Source organism: Phyllobates terribilis, unplaced genomic scaffold (assembly GCF_046119375.1).
Source record: "Phyllobates terribilis strain yellow unplaced genomic scaffold, ASM4611937v1 Scaffold_2__4_contigs__length_985480577, whole genome shotgun sequence".
Taxonomy (NCBI): Eukaryota; Metazoa; Chordata; class Amphibia; order Anura; family Dendrobatidae; genus Phyllobates; species Phyllobates terribilis.
In genome coordinates, this window is record NW_027362762.1 from 295,270,984 (window position 1) to 295,298,112 (window position 27,129).

The 27,129-nt window shown below is 40.2% G+C and overlaps 1 protein-coding gene across 2 annotated transcripts in view; it reads left to right on the plus strand.

Moving 5' to 3' along the window:
- FGF14 (fibroblast growth factor 14) overlaps positions 1-27,129 on the plus strand; it is a 683,726-nt gene that overhangs the window by 422,880 nt on the left and 233,717 nt on the right. The window contains exon 1 of one of the 2 annotated variants that reach the window (XM_073664202.1): positions 2,873-4,374. The exons of the other annotated variant lie outside the window; for it this stretch is intronic. Coding sequence (XP_073520303.1) covers positions 4,182-4,374 — 193 coding nt within the window. The 5' untranslated portion in view covers positions 2,873-4,181. Of the gene's footprint in view, positions 1-2,872; positions 4,375-27,129 lie in introns of those variants that run through there. 2 annotated transcript variants of the gene reach the window in all.

Genomic DNA, 27,129 nt, shown 5'->3' on the forward strand with positions numbered 1-27,129 from the left:
TCTATATGCGGCTACTTACGAAAGTCAGCTTCTAGAAACTTGCTCTTCATACCTGTTTGCTAGACCTGGTGCTAATGCACTAAGTTGGTAGACAGTCGTGACCGCACATCCTGGTCCAATGAGCCACAGGTTGGGTATCCCTGCCCAAGACTGTTACCTCTTTTCTTAATATATGTTTATGAAAGCCTTGTTCTGAGTCTCATAGACTTACATTGAGTAAGTGACTTTCTGTCACACAGAAGACGCTGCAGTGAGCAGTCTAGTCTCCGCTGCTGTCCCATGATCCAGTAGAGGACCGGCACAGAACTGGAAACAGCAGAAGGTGCAACCAGTAAGTATTTTAATACATGATAAGTACATACATTACTAACAGACACCTAAATAATAATAGTAATAAAATAAGAAAAAACCTCTACAGTGGTACTTTAATACTATCTTCATCATCTTATGCTACTAGCTGTTTTTTGCTGTTAAGTATGACATTATTGGTAATACATCTTTATGTTGGTTTATTTACATGATGTTGTCTCACCCTTGAGTATTATGTTTATTGTACAGATCTTTTAAAAAAATTACATATGACATTCAATTTTGTTACATTGTAATATAGCACGATCTAGTGTTCAAAGTATATATTAATGTGCATGTCCACCTAAAAGCTGAGTGCTCGTGGACATTAATGGTTATTTACTTGCTTCAATGCCAAATGCGTATTTTCATCGTGATCCTCTACTAGTCTATACAAATTGATTCTATTCTGTTTGTAAGTAAGGACCAAAGAATTTGGAGTAGCTAAGCAAAAAAAGTTGAGACGTCTCCCCTGAGGATTGACTTGTGAGAATGTAATATTATACAAAATATTTGGAAATTGAAGTAAATGTGAAAGTTCATGTGGTGAGGTGGGGACTGGGTAGGTGGTACTAGTATGTAGAATTTATTTTTTCTGCTCTTTACTCTATAGTATAATAATTATTTAACTATTTGCTTGGGAATTTACTGGGGATTATATCTAAGGCTGCCAGAGGGGGAAGGAGACTAAGTAGTTTACTGGAAAAAAAGCTGACAGCAGGTGAGGATACTGTTTGATAACTATATGTACAGCTGCCAGATGGGGAAAAAAGACTTGGGGACTTAGGATTATTACTACAGTTCATTATAGAGAAGGAAATTGGCTCTGAACTATATTTAAATCATCCCGAGGTGAGAGAGACTGACTAGGGAATTTACTAGGGAATATATTTACAGCAGCCAGAGGGCGAAGGAGGTTGACTTTGAACTTACTATATTTACAGCTGGCGGATTGGGAAGAAGACTAACTGATGCTGATGGAAGGCAGATGGGAGTGAAGTATAGGTTGCAGACAAATGACTTTTCAGAGCTTTATGTAGAAAGCAGTGAAATAGAACTAGTCTTGCTGACTTGATTAGCTGTGATATATAGGGAGGAAACAAAGAAGAAATAGATGAATAAGATATATTCTTGGGTAAACCTAGTTCAAAGTCGTTTTAAATAGCAGTTAATAGCCTTTTGGGACTTATTTGAACTTGATTAATGGGAAGACCAATTCAGATGGGAATACTCACATGTGATTTAGTGCTCCATCCATACAGTCTTGTAAGCCTTGTATGTGTTCCTTATTCATGTATGAAGGGGAAGGTTATGAAGTATTTTTTTATTTCCAGATAGCCATATTATCAGGATTTAGGTTAGATGGAGAAAGTAACTCACTCAATGAAGTTTTGACTGATACTTGAAGTGTTGGTTTCCACTTATCCGGCTGTCCATTCTAATTTCTCTCTGATAGTAACACACATGAGGAAAACTGATGCAATAACTCATCCTGACCACCAGTTCTTTTTTCGGACCCTTCAAGAAGCCACGTAGCGTTTTTCAATCCGGCTCCATGTTTTTGCAGTAAACAAAAGCCCCATGACAACTGGTGCATTTCATCATCAGTTTTGACATCAGATTGAATCCGATAAGGCAGAAGAAAACTGATAAATGGAAACCTACATATAACCTGCAGTTTTTCAACTTTGGCAGTTGTGTACCTACATATTATAGAAATACTATTTACGCCGGCTGCATTAAATATGGCCACATTGTCGAATGAGGCTGCCATTGGGAAATGCCCATTAGAGAATATTACGGCGTGGTTACATATATATATATATATATATATTTGATACATATATATCTATACATATAGATATATATTAATAGTCAACAATTTACATTATACATGTCTGGAAACCCCCTCTCTATTATACCATTGTGAGAGGGGTGGGGGTTTAGAAACCTATACATTGATGTTTTTAGAATCCATTTTGGCAATGAAGTTGGATAAAATGACAGATAAAAGTTTGCATTTGTCTGTGGAGTTGTAGTTGTTTGGATTTGGAAGCTTCTGTGCTGCGTGGGAGAGATCCGAGGCCACAAGACGTTCACGCTGTATGTGTTTTTTCCCTTCACAGCACCACCTCTACTCTTTTCAGCTTCAAGTCTTTATCACACTGTTGTTTATAATTTGTATGCATCTAAGTAGAAAGCTTTTCATCTCTAGCCATCTAGGCTTCTTTTCTGCAGCCGCTCTGCGTTATTCACACATTTATCACAGTGGAACATGCAAATAGGGCAAGGTAGGGAGGGAAGGCTGGCAATTGAAATTGCACACAGATTGATGAGACGCTCTTAGGCTGAAACTATCGGTGTGGGTAATTTTTCACATTTATGGCACGGCATGAAAACCCCTCTCTCCTCCTGCGTGCGACTGTGTAAGACAAAGGTGTCTGGGGATGACACTCCTGTGGATTTGATCTGCTAAACTTGCTGCTTTTGCTCCTGCTGCTTTTTCTGTCAGATGCTTCACATCTTGTCATCCTCCATTCACGGCGGCTATCTCTCGTCTCTTATTATATATTAGTTTATTGCTTGTGGGATCGCCGCATTGTGAATTCCTAATGCTGTGACACTGCTGTCTCCCTGCTATTTTCCTGGTGCTTTTTTCCACATACATGTTCCAAAAGTCAATATTTTCATTGCACCAAGTGGAAGATTTGTGCAACTTTATCATGGCGTGGTGCAGGGTTTTTGCTATTCTGGACACTTGTTTGTGAAATGAAGGAATAGCAGGATGAGAGGAGGCTTCTGATGGAATTATCTCTAGTCTTTTTTCTGCAAGCACTAAAAGCAATCCAGCCAGAAGATTGCTGTTAAGCATGCTTAATTTCTGGGGAGAAAGGCATTACAATCAAGAACACCAACTGAGCAAGAAGCTTGGATCTGTTATAAACTAGCAATTTCTCAAGAAAATTGCACAAAGCGGTTCTGGGTTTTTTTTTTAAGAAGGGGTGGAGAGAAGAGGAGGGGGATGATTTGATTAGAGAACGTGCAGGAAAGAAGATTGCCTCCTGATGCTGTTTCACATGCAGTGATCCTTGGTGCCTGAAATCGTAGAGGATCGAGAAGCATGGACTTTCGGAAATGCATGAGAGCATCAAGGCTACTGAACTGGATGCTTTAGCTTTTGTTTACCTGCTGCCTGTGACCATGCGAATGCCAGAGACAAGCCCACCTCCCCATTTCATTCCTCCTCCTCCTCCTACTCCTTCCTCCTCTCTTTAACCATCTTCTTCATCCAGATTTTTCAGCTCACTTGCTAAAGAGAATCAGGCATTGTCTGGTGTGTGGGTGGCACCGAGGAGCCAAGCTTAGTCCCCCTCACTGAGCTTTGCCCTGCCACCAAGCATAGATGCCAGTTTCATCAGTGGAAGAGGTGAGAGAAAGCTACCGGAGAAGTTCTTTTTGGAGCATCCCAACACTTCAGCCTTGTCTCTTTCTTTTACCTATATGTATGTATAAATATATATATACTTACATATACTCTATGCGTACTTCATATGTATACCGCTCCTGTTAAAGGAGACATCTGTGCGTTATCCTATTCCATTTTCTTCTTTCCCACTTCACAACTGGTTCTTTAAAGTGACCCGGCACAGGAAAAAGGGGAATGATTCCCATTCTCCAGAGGGGCTGAGCCCCTTTGCTTATTTCTCTGTGTTTTCCACAGACTATTTTTTTCTGGGTACTCTTTCCAACCTGGTGGGGTGTCCCACCACAACTTCTTGCTAGCCCCTCCCTCTGTGAGGTTCCAAGCCCGGTAAGGGTGCCCAGGAGGTGGCATGGCAGCAGCTATTGCAAGTGGACTGATCCGTCAAAAGCGGCAGGCAAGGGAGCAGCACTTGGACCGTCCGTCAGCCAACAAGAGGCGTAGTAGTCCGAGCAAAAACCGAGGCCTTTGTAATGGCAACCTGGTGGATATCTTCTCCAAAGTACGAATCTTTGGCCTCAGGAAACGAAGGCTCAGACGGCAAGGTCGGTTGGTCTGTGTCTGTGGGCTGTATTAATAATGACTTCTTCGTCCCCCCACCCCATGTTTCTGTGCCCAATGGCAGTATATGTCCTTTGTTCCTTCTTTTTGATCCTTAAGTTCTCTCTATTTTATGTGTGCTTTTGTATTACCTTTTTCTTTTGCGCAAAGTTGCATAGAATCATTGTTATTCAGTCTGTAGGAAAGTGTCATGTTTTCTGTACAATACACTACATCCCTCTGCTCTTCAGTGGAACAGTTTTTCTGTGTTGCAGGGCCCTCCAGCAACAGGGTTAATGCCAAAGCTATTAATGTGCCAAGCCGTGAAAGTAAAGTTCCATAAATGATATAGGCTCAAAGGGAAAAATACTTCAATGGTTCAGTAACTCCTCCAGGAAATGGAGATTAACATTTTTAGAATACGGAATGTAAAAGAAAAATGGAATCTCTTTTTATATCTCGGCTTTTATGAACTAGGTCTCTCTTAGTTGTAGGTTGTGAAATCTTTCATTCTGTTGATAGACTGCAGAATGAGCTGGTGCTTGCATCTATAATACATTTCCATGGAAGGCTAGGTGCTATCATTTTTATTGGAAAATGGTCTAATAATGAGCGCTAATTACATGAATTCAATACTTGCACAATGTAATAAATGAAAAGAAAATTACTATTCGGCTAAACCAACACAACTCCTTCACTATAAATATCTGGATGGTGATGATCATGCAAATCCCTTCTCCATATGTCTCACATTTATGACCAAAAAAGACCATTAATTATAGGATTCTCAGGTGTGTTTATACTCTATCTCAGACAAAGCCAAGCAGAGCACTCGGCAAGGCGTTAGTTAAATAATTACTTCCCCCTCAACAATACACTTAACAATTTCTAAATTGTGAATTTATTCCATATTATGAACTGCGGGAAACACTACACAGACACACTAGTGACTATTAGCTCTTACCGTTCCTTGCTAAGTCATGAATACCCTGTAATTTCTTAACATATTGTATTCCAGCTTTAACATAGAGCTTGTAAGTAAGAATTACATCCATCTGTGGCACACATGCTAATGGTACGACAAGGAACCAGGCGTGAATGATGCTTCATCTAAGACCTGATTTATGAGCATTAAATATTTCAATACATTTGTCTATCTATCTATGTATCTATCTATCTATCTATCTATCTATCTATCTATCTGTCTATCTATCCCATATTTATCTATCTATCTATCTATCTATCTATCTATCTATCTAGTGTATCTATCTATCTTTCTATCTATCATTATATCTATCTATCAATCTATCCCATATTTATCTATCTATCTATCTATCTCATATCTATCTATCTATCTATTTACCCCATATTTATCTATCTATCCCATATTTATATACAGTACGTATCTATCAATTATCTATCTATCTCTCCATCCCCTATATATCCCATATCTATCTATCTATCTATCTATCTATCTATCTATCTATCTATCTGTCTGTCTGTCTGTCATATCAATGTGAAGTATATTAGACAGAATAATCAGACTTGTCTCATGCCTATAGTATTAAAAAACTTTGTATATGATTTATATCCACACTATAGTAAAATGTTACTCAACACTTTACACATAACCACTGACATCCAGATCACTATGAGCCTAGAAAGCCTACATGAGTTACCCTTGATAAATGTGCAATAATTTGACTACCAAATTTCTACACAGGAAAGGTTTAAACACCAACTATTGCAAGACCGGCCGTAGGAGGCACTAACAGCAGCAACAACTTTCCAATATGGAGTAGTGTAGAGATGAAGTGCTTCACATTATGTATTATATATAATAAAAATAATATATATATATATTATATTTGACCTAAGCATATCACCTGTCAATTTAACATTCCGAGAAGATAACACATTTTGTGCATATATCATAGCATCTGAGCCTATTCTTCATTGGCGTTTGTTTTTTTTTGTTTATTTTATACAGATGGGCCATGTAAATAAGATTTGTTTGTTTTTTCCTTACTTATGTCCATATGTCCCATGTATATCTTATATTCTTTGGGATCACAGCAGAACAAAGTGTGAGCAATGATGGTGTGAAGATAGAGCAGGTTAGACTGTGCCCACTCATGTATGCTGCAAAACAGTTTAGAGGCAAAGAAATCTGGCTCCACACTGCTCATCTCAAGGTGATGCTTGAATCTTATCACTCATTTCCACAAAGCAGCACACAAGCAGCTCAGCAAAGTGTTTGCATAAATGAAAATTAGCCATCTATATCTGCATTGCCACAAGCAGGAGAGCGAGTGAATATGAATGCAGCTCCTTGTCCTGTTTACTTTTAAAATTCTCTCCAGCTAATAAGCGTCAACAAAGCATCAGGGTCTTTATTGACTCTATGTTCATTTGACAGCGCTGGGTAAATATTCATGTCTGGAATACACAATATGAAAATAGCTTTGCTGGATCAGCAGTCAAAGAAAACTTGAAAAAAAAATTTGTGGACATTTGTTATAAACTATTTAACTCTATATGATGAAAACCATACAGGACATATATATATATATATATATATATATATATAACTATCTATCTATCTATCTATCTATATATATGTCTATATACATACATACACACATGCACATATACATATGTGTGTAACATATATATGCCACCACACGTAGATATGTATATATAATGTATACATCTAAATCATGTGCCTACATGATCTTATTAGTTGCATATTGTAAAAGCCAGTGCACTTATCTCTCTTCACATATTGGTTTTCTCAGTATAGAGACAGAGCTCTGGTAGCTGTGTGCGATATTTATCTAATGGAATGGAGTGTGTGACAATCTGCAGAATCTGTGTGAGCGTTTTCACAACGTTGTGCTTATTTAACAGAAGTATAATACATATTATCAATTGTTAACAGCCATTGAACTGAAAGGCCATTAATAATCAATAGTGGCATTTGTACTGTAGGGAAAGGGCCCTTTAGCATATATTGAATAGGATATTCCCTGCTCAGTGCAGTGCATCCTATTGAGAGTTCTGCACTCTAATAAACCTTGTCACAGCTTCATGATCTTTCAATAGTACTTCATAAAATGGATTTTTAGTAATAGGGGTACAGGTTTGTCTTTATTGTCAATTCATATATTGGAAACTGATACTGTGTAATAAGAGTCATTGGGTCATGTATACCTCTTGTCTGGATAATATAGCCATCATAGGGAAGAATAGAACATATTCTGACTGTAGTGACCATGATAAGTTGACTAAAGGGTTTCTCCACATCTTGTAAATCAAAAGATCTCATAAGAATTTAACTATCTGTTATTGTACTCCATAACTTTTGTAATAAACCTAATTGTTAAAATAATGGAGATGGTGTAGTCAAATATCACTAATGAAACTTTAATTTTTCATCATAAATGCATAGCAGTTGTTTTAGATTTTCTATAGCAAATTGATGGCTTGGAATAAGAATGTCAGTTTTCAGCCTTGACCTTGCAAATGACGTAAAACTTACTTGGATTTGTATCTGCACAGCTCAGTGTTGTACTCTAAGCATGGGGGGACAATACTATCGCTGGATCCTAATATATATACATTAGGATCCAGACATAGTATTGTCCCCCTGTGCTTAGTTTACTACACTCAACTGAGCTGTGCAAACATATATATTATAATATATATATATATATATATACACACACACATGTATGTGTGCGTATATATATACAGTATATACTGTATATATATATATATATATATATATATTTGTTTGGCTGCAGGAAGATCATATTGTGCTTCTGTGTCCTATGTTGTATTTGACTGTTTCCTAACTCAAACCATTCAAACTTGTGTAAAATTGACCTTTCCCCAATTTGAAATTAAAAGCCCTTGTTGTTTGGAGCAATAATGTGAAGTAAATTAAAGAAATAAAAATATAGTGAACAGTAGGGAAATTGGTCAAAAATTATCTTAAAATAATTTCACATTGGTTAATAAATGTAAATTTTGCTATCATTTTTGAAGATAACAACACCAAAATATTTCATGTAGCTGTGACCATTTTTGTTAAATTGCAGTACTTCATTATTCTGACAGGTGGCGCTGTTGCTTTTAGTGTTTCTGGGACATATGTGTAACATACAGCAGCCATAACTCTTATTTGCTTGGACTGGTAAGGACAAGAACATACATCGTGCATTTGTATTCAAAGAAAAAAAAGAAGAAAAACAGCTATGTAAAAAAAATATATATATATTTTTCAATTCTCAATTATAATATTTAGCATGTATTTATCATTGTTTACCTTACTTTATTAAAGAAGCACTCCCACACTTTTTTATGTTCTAAACCTGTATAAATATGCATGTAATGTAGTGTAAGTGTTGTTGATATACTTATCGATCGCCGTCTTCCCCAGTTTCCTGCGCTGCTCTGGTCCTCTTCTCACTCATGTGGCTGAAATTCCGACTGTCCAGATCAGACTAAGGTTTATGTGTGAACCTTAAGTCGCTTTTACATTGTAAACCTATGGAGTGTCAGAACAAGGCTCCATAGACTTACATTATAAAAGCAACTCCCGGGTCACACATAAACCACTGTTTAATTCGGTAAGTCAGAATTTCAGGCATGTGACTGAGAAGAGGATCAGAGCGGCGCTGGAAACTGGATAAAAAGGCGATCATTAAGTATATTAACACATTTACACTATATTACATACATATTTAGACTAGTTTAGAGAGTAAAAAATTTCATTGGGTGCTTGTTTTTACCGCTACTTTTCATATGTAATCTGCAAATTAGATGTAAAAGTTCTAAAATATATGGTATGCAAATTGTCTCTTCAGAGAGGAAGAGGACAAGAACTGTAGTGCCACCTATAGGAAGTAGCAATCCTAAAAGTCAATATCGACTCTCTAACGAGCCTTGTCACATGACTTAGGATAAAAGCCAGAACTAGAATCTGGTTTGGCTGGGTGAGAGGCATCTGTCCGATATCCAAGGGGTAACATTTCTCATGCTTAACATGTCACTATGGTAGAAATCCCTATAACTAATGATGATCTTTTATTTATGAAACAATTGCAGACCGTTACTGTGATTTAGTGCAAGCACTTTTCTTAAGTGCAATGTGTAAAACAATAATTTCAGTATATATGATATCTGTTCATTAGAGGTGGGCCAATCGATTCTCGGGACTCAGGTCAAGCATCCAGGTCAGTGGTACCTGGCGGCTATACAGGAGGCCCACAAATCTTACATTCTGTGGCATCCCTGGCACGACTTTGGATTAACCAGTGCTGGCGCAACGTCATCAGTGCATCACGTCGCTATAGATGACGTTACGCCAGCCCTGACCAATCAAATCCCATGCCAGAAATGCCAGAAGGTAGGAAATTTGAGGGCCCCTTGTCTAGCTGTCAGGTTACACTGACCTGGACGCTGGACCTGAGTCCTGTGAATTGATCCTCTCATCTCCACTGTCCATGTTTCTCACAAAATGGTGCATTTGTCAGCTGTACATTTTGGTTTAATAGTCTGAGTTTAAAACTATTTTATTAAGGAACAAACCATGTCTACATGCATGCGATGAGAATTAGGGAATCCCCTTCTAGCTGTGGTTCCTTCTGTGATGAGCTGGCCATGTTGTTTATCCATTGAATTGAATGAGCGGCATCTAATTCCGCATTCACACTGTACTCTAGGTTCTAAAACAAGAAAAGTTGCATAGCAATCAATCAGAGCTTGGCTTTCATTTTTTATTCAGCTCTGGTAAAATTAAAACTCTGATGTGATTGGTTGCTGTGGGCAAAGAAGACATTTTTTTAAAATATATATGTCCCAGTCACTTTAATAGACACATAGATTCCTAACTATTAGCGTTGATCAAGCACGTTAGACGCTCGATGTGCTCGACTCGAGTAGTGAGCATAATGGAGGTGAATGTGAAACTGAAGCATTTTCCAGAGGATGGATTCTCTCTCTTTCTCTCTCTGTCCCCGGAGTTCTACAACTCACAAGGAGTCCAGCTGACAGAGGAGTCCCTGCACTCCCAGCAGGGGAATACTACGCTTCGGTGAGGCGTCACAAAAATATAATTTTTGAAGCCCACTGAGTTTGTGCAGAAAAATGTCCCAATGGATAGATGATAAATGTTATCTGATAGATACAGCTTTAAAGCTATATATCTACGGTATTAGGATGGTACTAGAAAATAAGTAGGCAGTACAAGTGCTGCTTGTGCATTATCCTTAGGAGTGTTAAATGGTCACTGTCACTATAACAAACTTATACCTATTAGATTTGTGTAATCTAGTGTATTATACTTCACAAAACAAGTCATTTTTAGGTGTAAAATTGTTCTAAAATTATGGCCAATAGGTGTCTCCCTTGCTTTCAACTGGTCCCACTGTCTGTTGTCAGGACCAATCTGTCTATTGTTACAGATAAGCAGGATGATCACAGGAGGTGGTGGTGGAGGTGTCCTTACAAACCTGCTATCTCTTATACAGACAGAGTGTAGTAGAACCTCCTTGCTGCGCACATCTCAGACTAGTACACAGTAGTGAGCTGCTGGACTTTTATCATGCCAACATCTTCCTTTTTCTTGTCACATTCACTTGTCTGCTTGTTTATCAGATACTATCAGCTCTTCTTTTCTCCCCTTCTCTCATTATCCCAGTCTGCTCACTCTCTACTTGTATTACTCTCTCCTCTCAGTTTCTAATAGCACATTAGCACTTCTAGTCTCCCCTTCTCTCCTTCATCCAGGCTGTTTTGTCATTATGTCTTCTAGTACACTCTCCCATTGTATTGCACTTTTGTCTTCATGTTGCTCCTAGCATATCTGCACTCCTATTTCCCCCTTCTCCCATCCTCCAAGGCTTGATTCCAATAGCTATCTGCCCATGTGTCCCTTCCTTATTTATTATAGTACATCAACAGTGTAAATTTAAAGCAGTGCATTTTGTGAACTGAGGGAGGGGAAGTCGAAGCACATATTGCTGGAAACCTCATCTAGCATAATGTGCAACCCCTGCTCTTGAGAGAACTGCAAGACATGCTGTCAGTGGGTTAGTCATCTGGGGAAACACAAAAACAGCAATGAGGAATACAATGGGACAGAATAGCACAGGTAATGTTTTACTTAGGATTATGCTTTTTTTAAACAAATAACCGGTACATTTTATTGCATTCAAAATGCATCCAAGGTTAAAGTCATTTATGACCACTCTAGTTCATTGATTAAAGGGGATCTGTCTCCAGATATTATAATGCAAGCTGCATATATTATTAAATGGACTGCTTTGATCTGTTGAGGCTGCTGTACTTATTCTAGAAACCCATTTCAGAATGGCTATACAATCCTTTTGCAAAGTTTTCCCTCCAGATTTTAAAACGAGCATTTTATAAGTTCAGGTAGAGCTAGACTCGTTAAATGCTTAAAATGGATTATATAGCCATTCTGATGTGGTTTTTATGATAAGTATCGTATCCTCATAAAGTTTTAGAGATTTTCTAATGTATGCAGTTTGAATTGTGAATTCTGGTGGCAGATCCTCTGTAAAGTAAATACTAGGATCATTTAGATTCTATCTAAAGAATAATGTTTAGCATTTGTTCTTCCATAATCCTGTCTGTCTTTATATTCCACCTTGATTGTATCAAATTGTTTTTCATTTTATAGCTGATTTTAAGTCTAACACATATTGATTGTTCATCTCAGGGATTTGTTTCTATGCTAACTGCTTGTTATAAAACTATATATTTACAAAGCTATTTTTCCAATAAACATCTATCTGCGCAGAAAATGACTTTACAAAGCTCCATTTCCCAGTTGCTTCAATTCTGATCAAAACAGAGCTTGTCCTGTGAATCCTAAGCTTTGTGCTGTTTGGAGCACATCGGTTTGGGAAACAAGTTCATCTTAAGAAAAATAATGTAACCGTTAACCTGAATATAACACAAATCTGTTTATAGACGAATACAGATTTATTGTAGGTGACTTACATCTCCATTATGGAGCAACAAACTCCCCGGAGATGCAAAGACTTCAAGTATTTGTGAGTGATGTGTCGGTTATGGAAAATATATTAAGAAGCAGCAGATGACAGAAATAATACATAGCTTCATCTAAGTTTCACATATTGCTGATAAAACCTAGACAAAAGGCTTTCGGTAGTAAAAATGAAAAAACAGAGCAGAACTGGAAAACACACTGTAGTGGTGCCTGCCTGGTCCATTATCATAAGTGCTCACAAAAATGCAAAAAATTGGGAAGGCAGCACTACAAGTGAAAACCCCCGTTCAATCAGCAGATGCAAAGTTTCAGCTTAACAAAGCCTTTTTAACCATAGTGGTAATGTATCAAACAGATATGTTTACAGTCAAACGTGGATAAAAAATAATTCAATTCAATTATCCAATAAATATATAAATGTCATAAAATAGCATATAGAGTGACAGCGTTACAGTCCAGATATATTTGTGGTTGTAATCATTACAATGAAAGTATCAAAAGTCATCATTCAGAACTTTCAACTGCGCATGCCAATGAAGTTATAGCGCTCATACTGTTGCTAGGTACCAGATACATTGAATAAATGGCCTTGTCCATAAGCGAAAAAGTCGACTTACATCTCCATTACGTAGCAACAAACTCCTCGGAGATGCAAAGACTTCATGTATTTATGAGTGATGTGCCGATTATATACAAGATATGAAGAAGCAGCAGGTGACAGACATGACATATAGCTCATTTTCACATTTTGCTGATAAAATGTAGACAATAGGCTTTTATGCTCTGGGCGCCATTACAAATTTATGTTGGAATAACTAGGGTCAAGGTCATTGCCACAGGCTTCTCCTTTTACTTATCAATCCAAGTAGATTTCATAAAGTTGTCAAGGCTAAATCTGCCTAACATATTCCACTGCTATTTCTTGCATATGAATTATAGTCCTCATATACATATTTGGAGTTACAGATATCAGTATTTGTAGGCATTTTATAAATTCTGTCTATTATCGTTCGGTTAGTGTAACTCTGGTGGGTGTGGACGGGCCAGGCTTACCCTGGAGGGGCATGGATAAATGACTACCTGGTTTTTCGCTAGAGCCTATGGTGGTGAGGTTAGGGTTGACCGCAGGTAGCACTCCAGGGCAGTACCCGGGACTGCAGAAGCTGCAGCTACAGGTTCATGGTACAGGTGGGCTAAGGCAAGATATGGTCAGACGGTCCGAGATTGGGGCAGGTAGCACAAGGTCACTAAGCATAGCCAAGGTCAGAATCGGAGAAGTCAGGCAAGATGGGAAAACTAGCCGGGTCGGAAATGGGTAGTGAAATATAGATGCAAACATAAAAGTGGACTAACAGGGTAGGAACCAAAGTTGCCATATGTTTTTTTTTGTCCTGAAGAATTATGGTACCTCGAAAGGCGTTGACAATAAAAAAACGCACATTATCCTAGTGTAGACCTGGATTTATTACCATTTACCAGCAGCGTGGATTTTCTCCACTTTTCCCTTTCCACATATTGCTACTTGGACCTGCTGCAGCTGGGATTACAAGCTCACTTAAATGTTGTGTGAACACGTTATCAGGTTGGCATAAGCTTTAATTATTTTATCTATTTTAACCAGATAAGACCCTATTGCACTCTTCTCTCCTTCTTCGTTCTAATATTAAGACAACAGAAGAGAAAGAGGCTTGGTATCACCTCTGTGATTAAGGCCAAATTTACTACCATATACCAATCACCTATATTGTATCTAGCATGGAAACTACGGCAGTTTTACAATGGATCAGGTTGGGCTTAGCATATACTTACCAGAAAGATATTGGCCTGTTCTACTTTTATACTTAAACCACACTGTCTTGATGTACAGTACCAGTCAAACACGTGAACACACCTTTTCATGCAATGGTTTTCCTTTTTCTTATTGGAATGTGCTCATTGTAGATTCAAACTAAAGGCAGCAAAACCTTGAAGGTAAGCATATGGAAACAGTAAGTAAAGAAACACAAGTGAAAGCAACCAGAATGTGTGTTAAACCTTAGACTTCTTAACGTACCCCCTTTACTCTGATGACAGCTTTACACATCCTTGGCATTATCCCAAGCAGCTTAATCAGGTAATCATCTGGAATGGATTTCAAATAGTCTTTAAGGATTTCCCAGAGGTGCTCAGCACTTGTTGGGTGATTCTACTTCACTTTTGCAGTCCAACTCATCCTAAACCATCTCACTTGCATTCAGGTCATATGATTGTGGAGGCCAAGACCTCTGCTGAAGCACTCCATCCATTTTGCTCTTGGTCACCTAGCCCTTATATAGCCTGCTGGTGTATTTTGGGTCATTGTCTTGTTGCAACAAATGATGGTTGCACTAAGTGCAATCCAGATGGGGAGGTATGGCACGTCATTGCAGAATGATTTGGCGGCCATGCTGGGTAAATATGCCTTTAGTATGGAAGAAATCATCATTTCTGTGTCTCACAAAGACATGGCAGTTTGTACACAAAATCTCAAATTTTGACTCATCACGACCACAGTGCACATTTCCACTTATCTAATGTCAAGTCCCTGTGTTACCCAGCTCAGCAAAGCTCTTCTTGTTTGTAGTCCTCAGTAGTGGCTTCTTTGCAGCAATTCACCATAGAGGCTTGCTTCTCACAGTCTACTCTGAACAGTTGATGTTAAACTGTGTCTGCTACTTGTTATTTATGTATCATTTATTAGGGCTGCTATTTTATGTAATGTCAATTTCTTTTTTATAAGTTTGGTAATTCTGATGAACTCTACAGCAGCTATAATTTGTGGTCTTCTTTTCTTGGAACGGTCCTTATAAGTGTCAGTTTTAGCATAGCGATTAATGGTTTTCATGACTGCACTTGAGGATACATTCTTGGTTGTAGCAATTTTCGGGATTGACTGACCTTTATGTCTTAAAGTAATGATGGATTGTTTTTTCTCTTTACTTAGTTGAGTGGTTCTTGCCTTGTTCTGGCTTAGAACAATTGTGGGCTCAGAATAGTATTGGACTGTGTACAAAGACTGCCTCTGCAAAACACACAATCTGCATGTACAATCCGCATGTACAATCTGCATGTACAATCCGCATGTACAATCCACATGCGTTTTTTCTGCCAGGGGGATGCAGAAACGCTCAGGAAAAAATCCGGAGCATTTCTGCATCGTGGGCACATAGCCTTACTGTACAAAAGTTTTAGGCAGATGTAGGAAAAATGCAACATAATAAGAATGCTTTAAAAAAGTGTTGATTTTTTTTTTTTTAATTAGCAAAACATATAAACAAAAGAGAAATCAAATCAATATTTGATGTGACTGCCCTTCAAAACAGCATCAACTCTTCTAGGTACACTTGCACACAGTTTTTGAAGGAAATCAGCAGGGAGGTTGTTCCAAACACAAAACTAAAACACAGATCTGTGGAAATCTTTTTGTTTCTTGCACTTCAGCAAATCAAGTTGGGAATTTGGTCAAGATTAATGGTGTTCTCAATGCTGAGAGATGCAGGAAAATAATTTCCCATCATTAGTGTTGAGCGATACCTTCCGATATCAGGAAATATCGTATCGGATTGGATCGGACCGATACTCAAAAAGTATCGGATATCGCCGATTCCGATACCGGAAACCAATGCAAGTCAATGTGACACTAATATCGGAATGAAAATAAACCCTTTCTTTCCTTGTAGGTTAATTCTACATGAAGTAAAACAACTAAGAATAATGTAGAATGTATTACATGAAAAGCCGGCAATTCATCAGCGCATACACCGGTACCCGACAATTTACAACAGAAAGAATGGAGCTTCACACATAGATTAGATAGATAGAAACATGTCAGTCACATATATATGAAGTACAGTGACAGTGTTGGTTACTGTACTTGTCATTTAGTGTAAAGGATTTATTTAAAAAAATAATAGTGTTTTCATGCACCGTCTCTTTAAAAAAGCCGGCCAGCAATTCAGCATCTGTACCCGACAATTTATAACAGACAGAATAGAGCTTCACACATAGATTAGATAGATAGAAACATGTCAGTCACATATATATGAAGTACAGTGACAGTGTTGGTTACTGTACTTGTCATTTAGTGTAAAGGATTTATTTAAAAAAATAATAGTGTTTTCATGCACCGTCTCTTTAAGAAAGCCGGCCGGCAATTCAGCATCTGTACCCGACAATTTAGAATAGAAAGAATAGAGGATCACACATAGATTAGATAGATAGAAACATGTCAGTCACATATATAAGAAGTACAGTGACAGTGTTGATTACTGTACTTGTCATTTAGTGTTAAAATAAAGGATTTATTTAAAAAAAAATTGGCGTGGGGTTCCCCTTAATTTTAGTCTCTAGCGGAGGTTAAGCAGACAGCTGGGGCAGATGTTTGAAGCCTGGGAAGGGGGTAATACCCACGGAGCTTCCCAGACTACTAATATCAGCCCCCAGCTGAATACCTAGCCCTTACTAGCTATTAAAATGGGGGACCCCCCCAAAAAAATGATGTGGGGTCCACCCTATTTTAATAGCTAGCAAAGGCTAGGCAGACAGCTGAGGACTGATATTAATAGCCCAGGAAGGGAGCCATGAATATTGGCCCCCTCCCAGGCTAGAAACACCAGCCGTCAGCCGCCCCAGAAATGGTGCATCCATAGGATGCGCCAATTCTGGCACTTAGCCTCGCTCTTCCCACTGCCCTGTAGCGGTGGCAGTGGGGTAATAGGGCTGGGGTTGATGTCAGCTTATAATGCCAGCTGACATCAAGCCCAGGTTAGTAATGGAGAGGCGTCTATAAGACACCCCCATTACTAACCCCATAGTCAAAGTTAAAAAAAAAACACAAACACCCAGAATAAAGTCCTTTAATTGAAATAAACACACAATTCTTTATTGTTCTAAATTAAACTCTACTTACCATCACGCCCATTCCAGCTGAAGCCAACGATCTCCTGCAATAAAAGAAAAATAATAAAGCAACCTCATCCTTACCTTTCCATGGTTCCCACGACGGCTCCAGCTCTGCTACATTGAGATGACAGGCTGGACCGCAGCAGAACGCTGCCATCCAGCCTGTCATCCCGCAGACACTGAGAAGCGCAGGCATGATTGCGCTCTGCAGTGTCTGGCTGTGACGGCATAAAGATGAGACGAGTTCATGTCCAATGAACTCGGCTCACCTCATGCACGTCACTGACAGCGTGGGAGAATTCTCACGCTGAAGCGCTGAGTGCAGGAGAATTTTCCCACGCTGTCAGTGACGTGCATTAGGTGAGCCGAGTTCATTGGACATGACCTCACCTCATGCACGTCACTGACAGCGTGGGAAAATTCTCCTGCACTCAGCGCTTCAGCGTGAGAATTTCCCCACGCTGTCAGTGACGTGCATGAGGTGAGCTCATTCATGTCCAATGAACTCAGCTCACTTCATGTACGTCACTGACAGCGTGGGAGAATTCTCACGCTGAAGCGCTGAGTGCAGGAGAATTTTCCCACGCTGTCAGTGACGTGCATGAGGTGAGCTGAGTTCATTGGACATGAACTCGGCTCATCTTTATGCCGTCACAGAGAGACACTGAGGAGCGCAAGCATGCCTGCGCTTCTCAGTGTCTGCAGGATGACAGGTTGGATGGCAGCGTTCTGCTGCGGTCCAGCCTGTCATCTCGATGTAGCAGAGCTGAAGCTGTCGTGGGATCCATGGAAAGGTAAGGATGAGGTTGGTTTATTATTTTTCTTTTATTGCAGGAGATCGTTGGCTTCAGCTGGAATGGGCGTGATGGTAAGTATAGTTTAATTTAGAACAATAAAGAATTGTGTGTTTATTTCAATTAAAGGACTTTATTCTGGGTGTTGTGTTTTTTTTAAATACTTTACTAGAAATTCATGGTGGTCATGTCTAATATTGGCGTGACCCCATGAATTTCGGGCTTAGGGCCAGCTGATAATGCCAAGCTGGCCTTAACCCCTTTATTACCCAGTGAGCCACCGCACCAGGGCCCTGGATGAGTTGGGTACAGCGCCAGAAGATGGCGCTTCTATGAAGGCGCCATTTTCCGGGGCGGCTGCGGACTGCAATTTGCAGCGGGTGGGGCCCAGAAAGCTTGGGCCTCCCTGCGCTGCGGATTCCAGCCCCCAGCTGCCTAGTTGTACCTGGCTGGACACAAAAATAGGGCGAAGCCCCACGTATTTTTTTTTTAAATTATTTCATGAAATTCATGAAATAATTAAGAAAAAAAGGGCTTCCCTATATTGTTGTGTCCGGCCAGGTACAAATAGGCAGCTGGTGGTTGGGGGCAGCCCGTTCCTGCCTGCTGTACCTGGCTGGACCCAAATATAGTGCGAAGCTCCACGTCAATTTTTTTTAAATTATTTCATGAAATAATTTTTTAAAAAAAGGGCTTCCCTATATTGTTGTGTCTGGCCAGGTACAAATAGGCATCTGGTGGTTGGGGGCAGCCCGTTCCTGCCTGCTGTACCTGGCTGGACACAAATATAGGGCGAAGCCCCACGTCAATTTTTTTTAAATCATTTCATGAAATAATTTTTTGAAAAAAGGGCTTCCCTATATTGTTGTGTCCGGCCAGGTATAAATAGGCAGCTGGTGGTTGGGCGCAGCCCGTTCCTGCCTGCTGTACCTGGCTGGACACAAATATAGGGCGAAGCTCCACGTCAATTTTTTTTAAATCATTTCATGAAATAATTTTTTTAAAAAAGGGCTTCCCTATATTGTTGTGTCCGGCCAGGTACAAATAGGCAGCTGGTGGCTGGGGGCAGCCCGTTCCTGCCTGCTGTATCTGGCAGGACACAAATATAGGACGAAGCCCCACATCAATTTTTTTTAAATTATTTCATGAATTTCCTGAAATAATTAAAAAAAAATTGACGTGGAGCTTCGCACTATATTTGTGTCCAGCCAGGTACAGCAGGCAGGAACGGGCTGCCCCCAACCACCAGCTGCCTATTTGTACCTGGCCGGACACAGCAATATAGGGAAGCCCTTTTTTTCTTTATTATTTCATGAATTTCATGAAATAATTTAAAAAAAAAATACGTGGGGCTTCTCCCTATTTTTGTGTCCAGCCAGGTACAACTAGGCAGCTGGCGGCTGGAATCCGCAGCGCAGGGAGGCCCAAGCTTTCTGGGCCCCCCCCCCGCTGCAAATTGCAGTCCGCAGCCGCCCCGGAAAATGGCGCGTTCATAGAAGCTGGATGCTGTACCTGGCTGGCATACAAAAATATGGCAAAGCCCACGTCAAAATTTTTGGGAAAAATTAATTAAAAAATAAATAATAATTTAGGGACTGCATCTTTATTAACTCCTCAAATGTCATTTAGTGTTAAAATAAAGGATTTATTTAAAAAAAAAATTGGCGTGGGATCCCCCATAATTTTAGTCTCTAGCGGAGGTTAAGCAGACGGCTGGGGAAGATGTTTGAAGCCTGGGAAGGGGGTAATACCCACGGATCTTCCCAGACTACTAATATCAGCCCCCAGCTGAATACCTAGCCTTTACTAGCTATTAAAATGGGGGACCCCCCCCAAAAAATGACGTGGGGTCCCCCCTAATTTAATAGCTAGCAAAGGCTAGGCAGACAGCTGGGGGCTGATATTAATAGCCCAGGAAGGGTGCCATGAATATTGGCCCCCTCCCAGGCTAGAAACACCAGGCGTCAGCCGCCCCAGAAATGGCGCATCCATAGGATGCGCCAATTCTGGCACTTAGCCTCGCTCTTCCACGCTGCCCTGGTGTGGTGGCAGGGGGTAATAGGGCTGGGGTTCATGTCAGCGCCAGCTGCCATGAAGCCCAGGTTAGTAATGATGGGCGTCTATAAGACACCCCCATTACTAACCTACAAAGTGTTAAAAATAAAAAACACACTACACCCAGAAAAAAATAATTTATTTGAAATAAAACACACAATTTTATTTAATTCTTAGTTTACTAAAAAAAAATAGTTACCTGTCCACGTTCCTGCGCTGATCTCCCATGCACAGCTGTCACATCTGGAGATGGTGACAGCTGTGCATGGCTGCTGTAAGCTCACGCTGCCGGGAACACGTCCGCTCCCGGCAGCGGGAGCCACTGACTGAGGTCACCGGAGTGCATGCAGTCAGCGCTGCTCCGGAGACCTCCTTTACGGCACTGCTGTACCGTGGGAATTTCTCACGATACAGCAGGGCCGTAAAGGAGTTGACCGGAGCAGCGCTGCCTGAACTCCGGTGAACCCGCTTATGCAATGACGGGGCTGCTTTACGGCCCCGTCATTCTAGCGGCGGCAGCGGTTCAGAGCGGTCACATTCTATGTGGCTGCTCTAAACTGGAGATCATCGTGGGACACTCGTGGACTACTACGGAGGGGTAAGGATAAGGTTGTGGTTTATTATTTTATATTTTATTACAGGAGATCGATGGCTTCGGGGAATTAGGTGTCTAGGTGAGTATAGGTGTAGTTTTTTATTTTTTACTTTATTTTAGGTGGCGATCGGCGGGGACAGGTAATGTATGAACTAATTTATTGTAGGTAACCACTGGCCACCAATGACATGTATTTAACATTTATTGGGGACACAGTAGGGCAATTTAAATAGCAGGATCAGGCTGATGGGAACTACTGCTCCCATCGAGCTGATCCTGCTGGCAGGAGTGGACGGGGGACAGACATAGGCCGATGGGAGTAGTAGTGTCACATCGGCCTATGTCTGCCTGCACGCACACACCCGCAGACATCGCACAGACACCGCGCACACCCGCACACATCGCACAGGCACCGCGCACATCGCACAGACACCGCGCACACCCGCAGACATCGCACAGACACCGCACACATCGCACAGACACCGCACACACCCGCAGACATCGCACAGACACCGCGCACACCCGCACACATTGCACAGACACCCACACACACCAATCATGACGGGTCTGGGAGGTGAGGCTGACCTGTGCGGCCGTGGGAAAGTTCATGTGAGTTCATGCAGTCAAGCATGAACTCACATGAACCCTCTGAGGGCACCGCAGCTACTTCAAATGAACAGCTGATCGGCATCACCTGATACCTCAGCTGTTCATTTGAAATAACCGGCGGGAAAGCGCAGCACAGAACGGGAAAGCCGGCGGTGAAGTCTTTTCACTGCCGGCTTCCCAGCCCAGGTCCTTCGCTCCCCGCTCCTTGGTGCTGTGCTCCCCGCCCGGTCCTAACTTACGATCGGGATGGGAGGTGGCGAGGGAAGCGGAGGATCGGGGTGGGAGGCTGCGGGGAAGCAGTATGGGGCTGTGTGATTGTTTAAAAGCCGGCGGCTTTTTACCGCCCGCCGTCTTTTAAACAATCAGGAGAATTCTCCCACGCCGGGATGGCATTCTGATGACAGGCTGGATCTCAGCTGAGCGCTGCCATCCAGCTTGTCATCCTTCAGAGACCCTGCAGAGCGCAGGCATTATGGGAACTTCCGATTCCGGTATTCGATATTGTAAAAGTATCGGAATTAAGTATCGGAATTCCGATACCGCGAATATCGGCCGATACCCGATATTTCAGTATCGGAATGCTCAACACTACCCATCATACAATACCATCAGGAAGGCATCTAATTGGCTCCGAATTTATTTAGCAGTAGGACAACGAACTTGAACATTCAGCATATACCATTAAGAACTATCTTTAAGATAAAGAAGAACAAGGAGTCCTAGAAGTGATTCTATGGCCCCCACAGAACCCTGATATCAACTTCAATGAATCCATCTGGGATTACATGAAGAGACAGAAGGATAGGCGCAAACCTACATCCACAGAAGATATGTGGTTAGTTTTCCCAAGATGTTTGGAACAACCTCCCTGCTCAGTTCTGTCAAAAACTTTGTGCAAGTCTACCTAGAAAAATTGATGCTTTGAGGCTGTTTTGAAGTGAAAGGGTGGTCAGACTAATTAGATTTCTATTTTGTTCATTCACTTTGCATTTTGTTGTTATCAGGTAGTTTAAACATAATAATAAAGCAGACATAATGTAGATACAACTCTATGTGCAAACAAGGAGTTCTAACAAAGAATTACTTTCTATTACATATATGTTCTGATTGACAGTAGGAATAATGAAGTCCTAGTCTCCTAATCTGGTAAAACATGTTCTTATATTCTTTAGCTGCTTGTATTTTGGAGTTCTTATTAATGCAATAAATTTATAATGAAGATGGTTACTGAATTTTCTTCTGAATTCTGGCTTAGTGCAGTTCTTTTTCGAGATATGTATAGCTAGTTAGACTTATTATATTGTCCATTTTAACAACACTTGATTTAGGCTGTGTGCACACGTTGCATTTTTGCGGCGTTTTTTTCAGTGCTGCTTTGTCACAAAACCTGAAGGGTTTCCGGACTCTGGCAAAGTGAATGAGAATCCTGAAGTCTCATGCACACGTTGCTTATTTGAGGCTGGCAGATTTGGTGCGCATTTATATCTGCAGCATGTCAATTCTTGGGGAAGTGGGGAGTGGGGAAAAATCTGCATAAAAAACGCAAGTAAAATAAGCTGCAAAAATGCACGTTTCTGCAGCTGCATTTTTCTTGCCAAGAGATGTAGAAATGGTGCAGAAATTTGTGCACCAAATACTTAACGTGTGCACATTACCTTACAGTACCTCTTAGCATAAAGACTTACATACCATGGATGATTTAGACTTTCCTATGGTCACATTTTAAGAAGATATCTTCTTAGACTTGACATAGCAAGAATAATGTATTTTCTAAAAGTAAAAATGTATGTTTTTCTTAGCTTGAATAACCCGTTATTAGCTTAGTATTCACTACATATGCATAAAGTCTTAACATAAGCTAATTTGAATAAATTCCATAATGACGCACTTGGCAAAATAATCAGTGTCCAAAATGTTTAAGACAAAGTTAAAACTGTATTTTCAAAGTTTAATAACTGTAAATAAAAACAGAATAACATACTTGCACGATCCTCCATGCCCAAGAAATGCCAATTACAACTCGTATCATCCAGAAAGTGGACCTTTAGAACGTTTATAGACCATAACAGTATTGGGTAAAATTCAATTCTCTTCCTTATAAACTACCTACTAAGTAGGTAGTTAGGAGTCTGCAGGCAAACATGCTTCTAGTGTAATTTTATAGTTTACTAGCTCATACCCAATTTTAATTTGTACTTGCAGAACTATTGAAAAGCATGATCGTTATGTGGTTGTCCCAAGCTTTTCAAAGTTAAAGACATGATTCAATTATTTAGTGTTTATTTGACTTGTTATCCTCCTGTGTATAGTACAGTATGGTCCTCATGTTCTTTATCGCTGTTGCTTAATGATTATTATATGCGAGCACAGTAATTAAAATGCATTTTATATTTAATGACACAAAACTAAGAATTGTATCAGAAATCTAAGACATTTATTCTAGAAACTGTAGCTAGAATTGTCATATGCCAATTTCATGCACTGGATTTCATTTTCTGCTAGGAAGAGACAGCCATTCATAATGTGCCATGTCAGTGTCTTTATTGATGGGACCAAGCACAGGGAGCGGAAATACAATGTCATTACGGAGATAAATCTTTCATTTGAAATTGGTCACAAATTATTCCTACAGAAACAAAGGTGGTCATAGTATGATCATTCAATTTGAAAAACTATTTATATTGCATAACTCCATAGTTATGTATAGCTACCCAAAATCTGACTGTGATATTTAAAGACTTTTTCAAGATAAGAAAAATGGGTCTTCTGTTTCAGCTACAGGAGGATTTAGATAAATTGGGGAGTTGGGCCAAAAAATGGCAAATGGGGTTCAATGCCGATAAATGTAAGGTCATGCACATGGGAAAGAAAAACAGCAGTCACCCATACATATTAAATGGGAAACCGTTGGGAAAATCTGACATGGAGAAAGACCTGGGCGTCTTGGTTAATAGCAAATTAAATTGGAGTGCCCAGTGTCAGGCAGCAGCTGCGAAGGCAAATAGAGTCAGGGCATGCATCAGAAGAGGAATAGGGGCATATGATGAGAACATTGTTCTTCCTCTGTATAAAGAACTGGTAAGGCCGCACTTAGAATATTGTGCACAGTTCTGGGCTCCGGTGCTCAGGAAAGACATATTGGAGCTAGAGAGGGTACAAAGGAGGGAGACTAAGGTAATAAAGGGTATGGAGGGACTAGAATACCCAGAGAGGTTGTCAAAATTAGGCCTATTTACGTTGGAAAAGAGAAGGCTTAGGGGAGACCTCATAAACATGTATAAATACATCAGGGGCAGTACAGAGATCTCTCCCATGACCTGTTTATACCAAGGATGGTGACAAAGACGAGGGGGCACACTATGCGTCTGGAGGAAAGGAGGTTCCTGCACCAGCATAGAAGGGGATTCTTTACGGTCAGAGCCGTGAGACTCTGGAACTCTCTGGGAGAGGAAGTGGTGATGTCCAACTCACTTAATGAGTTCAAGAGAGGCCTGGACGCCTTTCTTGAGAACAATAAAATTACATTTTATGCTTAGTGATAGTTAATTAATCCAGGGATTTAATCTGACTGCCAGATTGGTGTCAGGAAGTGAATTTTTCCTCAATGATGTAAATTGTCCAGGATCAGCAACAACGATGGACTGGCTGATCTTGCAGCTCAGAGCTATTTACCTTCTGTAAATGGGGCTGAGCTCCAATTCTTGGCCTATCCTTTTAACAATAGATGATGGCAATGTATATTTCTAATATTGGTGTGTGCTATCTAATTGTTGAGGAAGGGAAGAAGGGATTTCAGTGGAGATGTCTGGACTTGTCTATGTCCATCTACAATGCTCTATAGTTTCCTTTCACTAAAAAATACAGCTCAGTGAGTGGTGCTGCTATATGTTTTAATATACATTGCCATATAAACTATATTTTGTCCTGACACTGACAGCTAGAACAGTAGAGAAGTATGCTTGTATGCAGATTAGGCCAATCAGTGGTTGTCTTCTGTGGCCTGTGATTGAAGTAGGAAGGTCTAGCTTTCTCCTAAATTCCATGGACATACACAGTGTTAAGGAGGGTTAGTGTGAAAAATAGAAATTGGGAACATATGATTCTGGCTCATGCCGCCATATCTGTAACCACCTGGGACAAGAGGTGCTGGTTATGTTATTTTAAATTATCCCTGTAACTCCACTCTTAATTGTTTGCTCATGAAGAAAAGGAGATTGTGCACAGATCTCTGACTAGAAATTGGGGTAGAAGCAAGGCTAGAGTATGTCTACGGGAATTACATTCCTTATGTACTGCAGAAAAAACACCCAACATTGAAAGAGAACCTGTCACCTCAAGAATAGCTATTTATCTACTGCTAAATAACATTTATATCCTGTTTACCCGTAATACTAGAAGAGCGGCCTCAGGGAGAAAATGAGATTTTATTCTCCCTTTAGCCGCTTGTTTACAGTCATTGAGGTGGAGCAGGGAGTGGTTACAGTCATTACTCACCACACAGTGATCCCGGCTGTAATCATTCCCCAGAGCAGGTTGACAAGTGCAGGAGAAGTGATTACAGCTGCACTCACTGTGTAGTGAACAGGGTTGCCAGCTTGGCTTTTTATGTTTTCTGGACAGCTTATCAAAAAAAAAATCACAGCTAGACAATATTTTTACGGACACATTGGAAAGCCATAATAAATTATTGTGATTACCAGTGATACTTGTCTATAGCCCATAATTCTGATGTGACTGTAAAATGATGATAATTACATTCAAAATAATTTGTATAAAGTTCTTCAGCTTCAAGAAAAAACAAAAACAGGCTCCTTAAATTTTTCTTACAGTCAGGGCAAAAAAGTGGCCTATTCTTAAGGACTGTCCTGGAATTTCTGGACAGTTGGCAAACCTGGTAGTGATTGGTGGCGGTAACTGCTCCCTGCTCCACCCCAATGACTGGAAGTGAGCAGCTACAAGGAGAATAAAACTTTATTTTCTCTCTGTATCCCCACTTACAGTAGGCCAACTGCACAGGATGTAAATGCTATTTGCTTTTAGATGACTCAAATCTGCAGACAAATAGCATTTCTTGAAGACACAGATTCCCTTTAAAAGTACTACTTTTCATTTATGAATTTTTGTAAAAAGAGCTGTATGTGCTGATGTAAGCACATGCCTGATAGACCCTTCATTTTTCTACTATGATAATTTTCATGCAAATGCTTCTTTCCATATTTGTCTGTAAGAAAATTCATAACAATCAGAATCAAATAAATATCATTAGGAGTCCACAGAAAAAAATATAACTAACTCATTCTGGCCTGGAATCATGAAATTTGAAGAACTCTTCCTAAGGGCCGGCACAGCATGTCAGACTCGGTTATCACCGACCGGCATCAATCTATTATCCTCTTTAAGATTATCTATTTCTTTACAAGTATATTTTCCCAGGTTAGGTTTAGCAGCTGTGTAGACTACATGTTGCATAGGTTTCCTTTCTGTTAAATTATCACCACTTGTTAGTCCTCCGGCTTACAGCAGAGCTTTGTGCATGGAGCCTGTATTGTGGCAGATGGAGTCCCTACAGTTCAGTATTACATAGCTAGAAGCACTCCATGTGTCTCCACAATGCATTTATGGGAGAACACCTCAATAACCGTGTTCAGTTGAGCATGCTACAATTGTTTTTCTCTTGGATTTCTTATGAAACATCTTCCATATTCCTCCTTTTGAAATCATTGGCATAAGGCTGTAAAGTGCA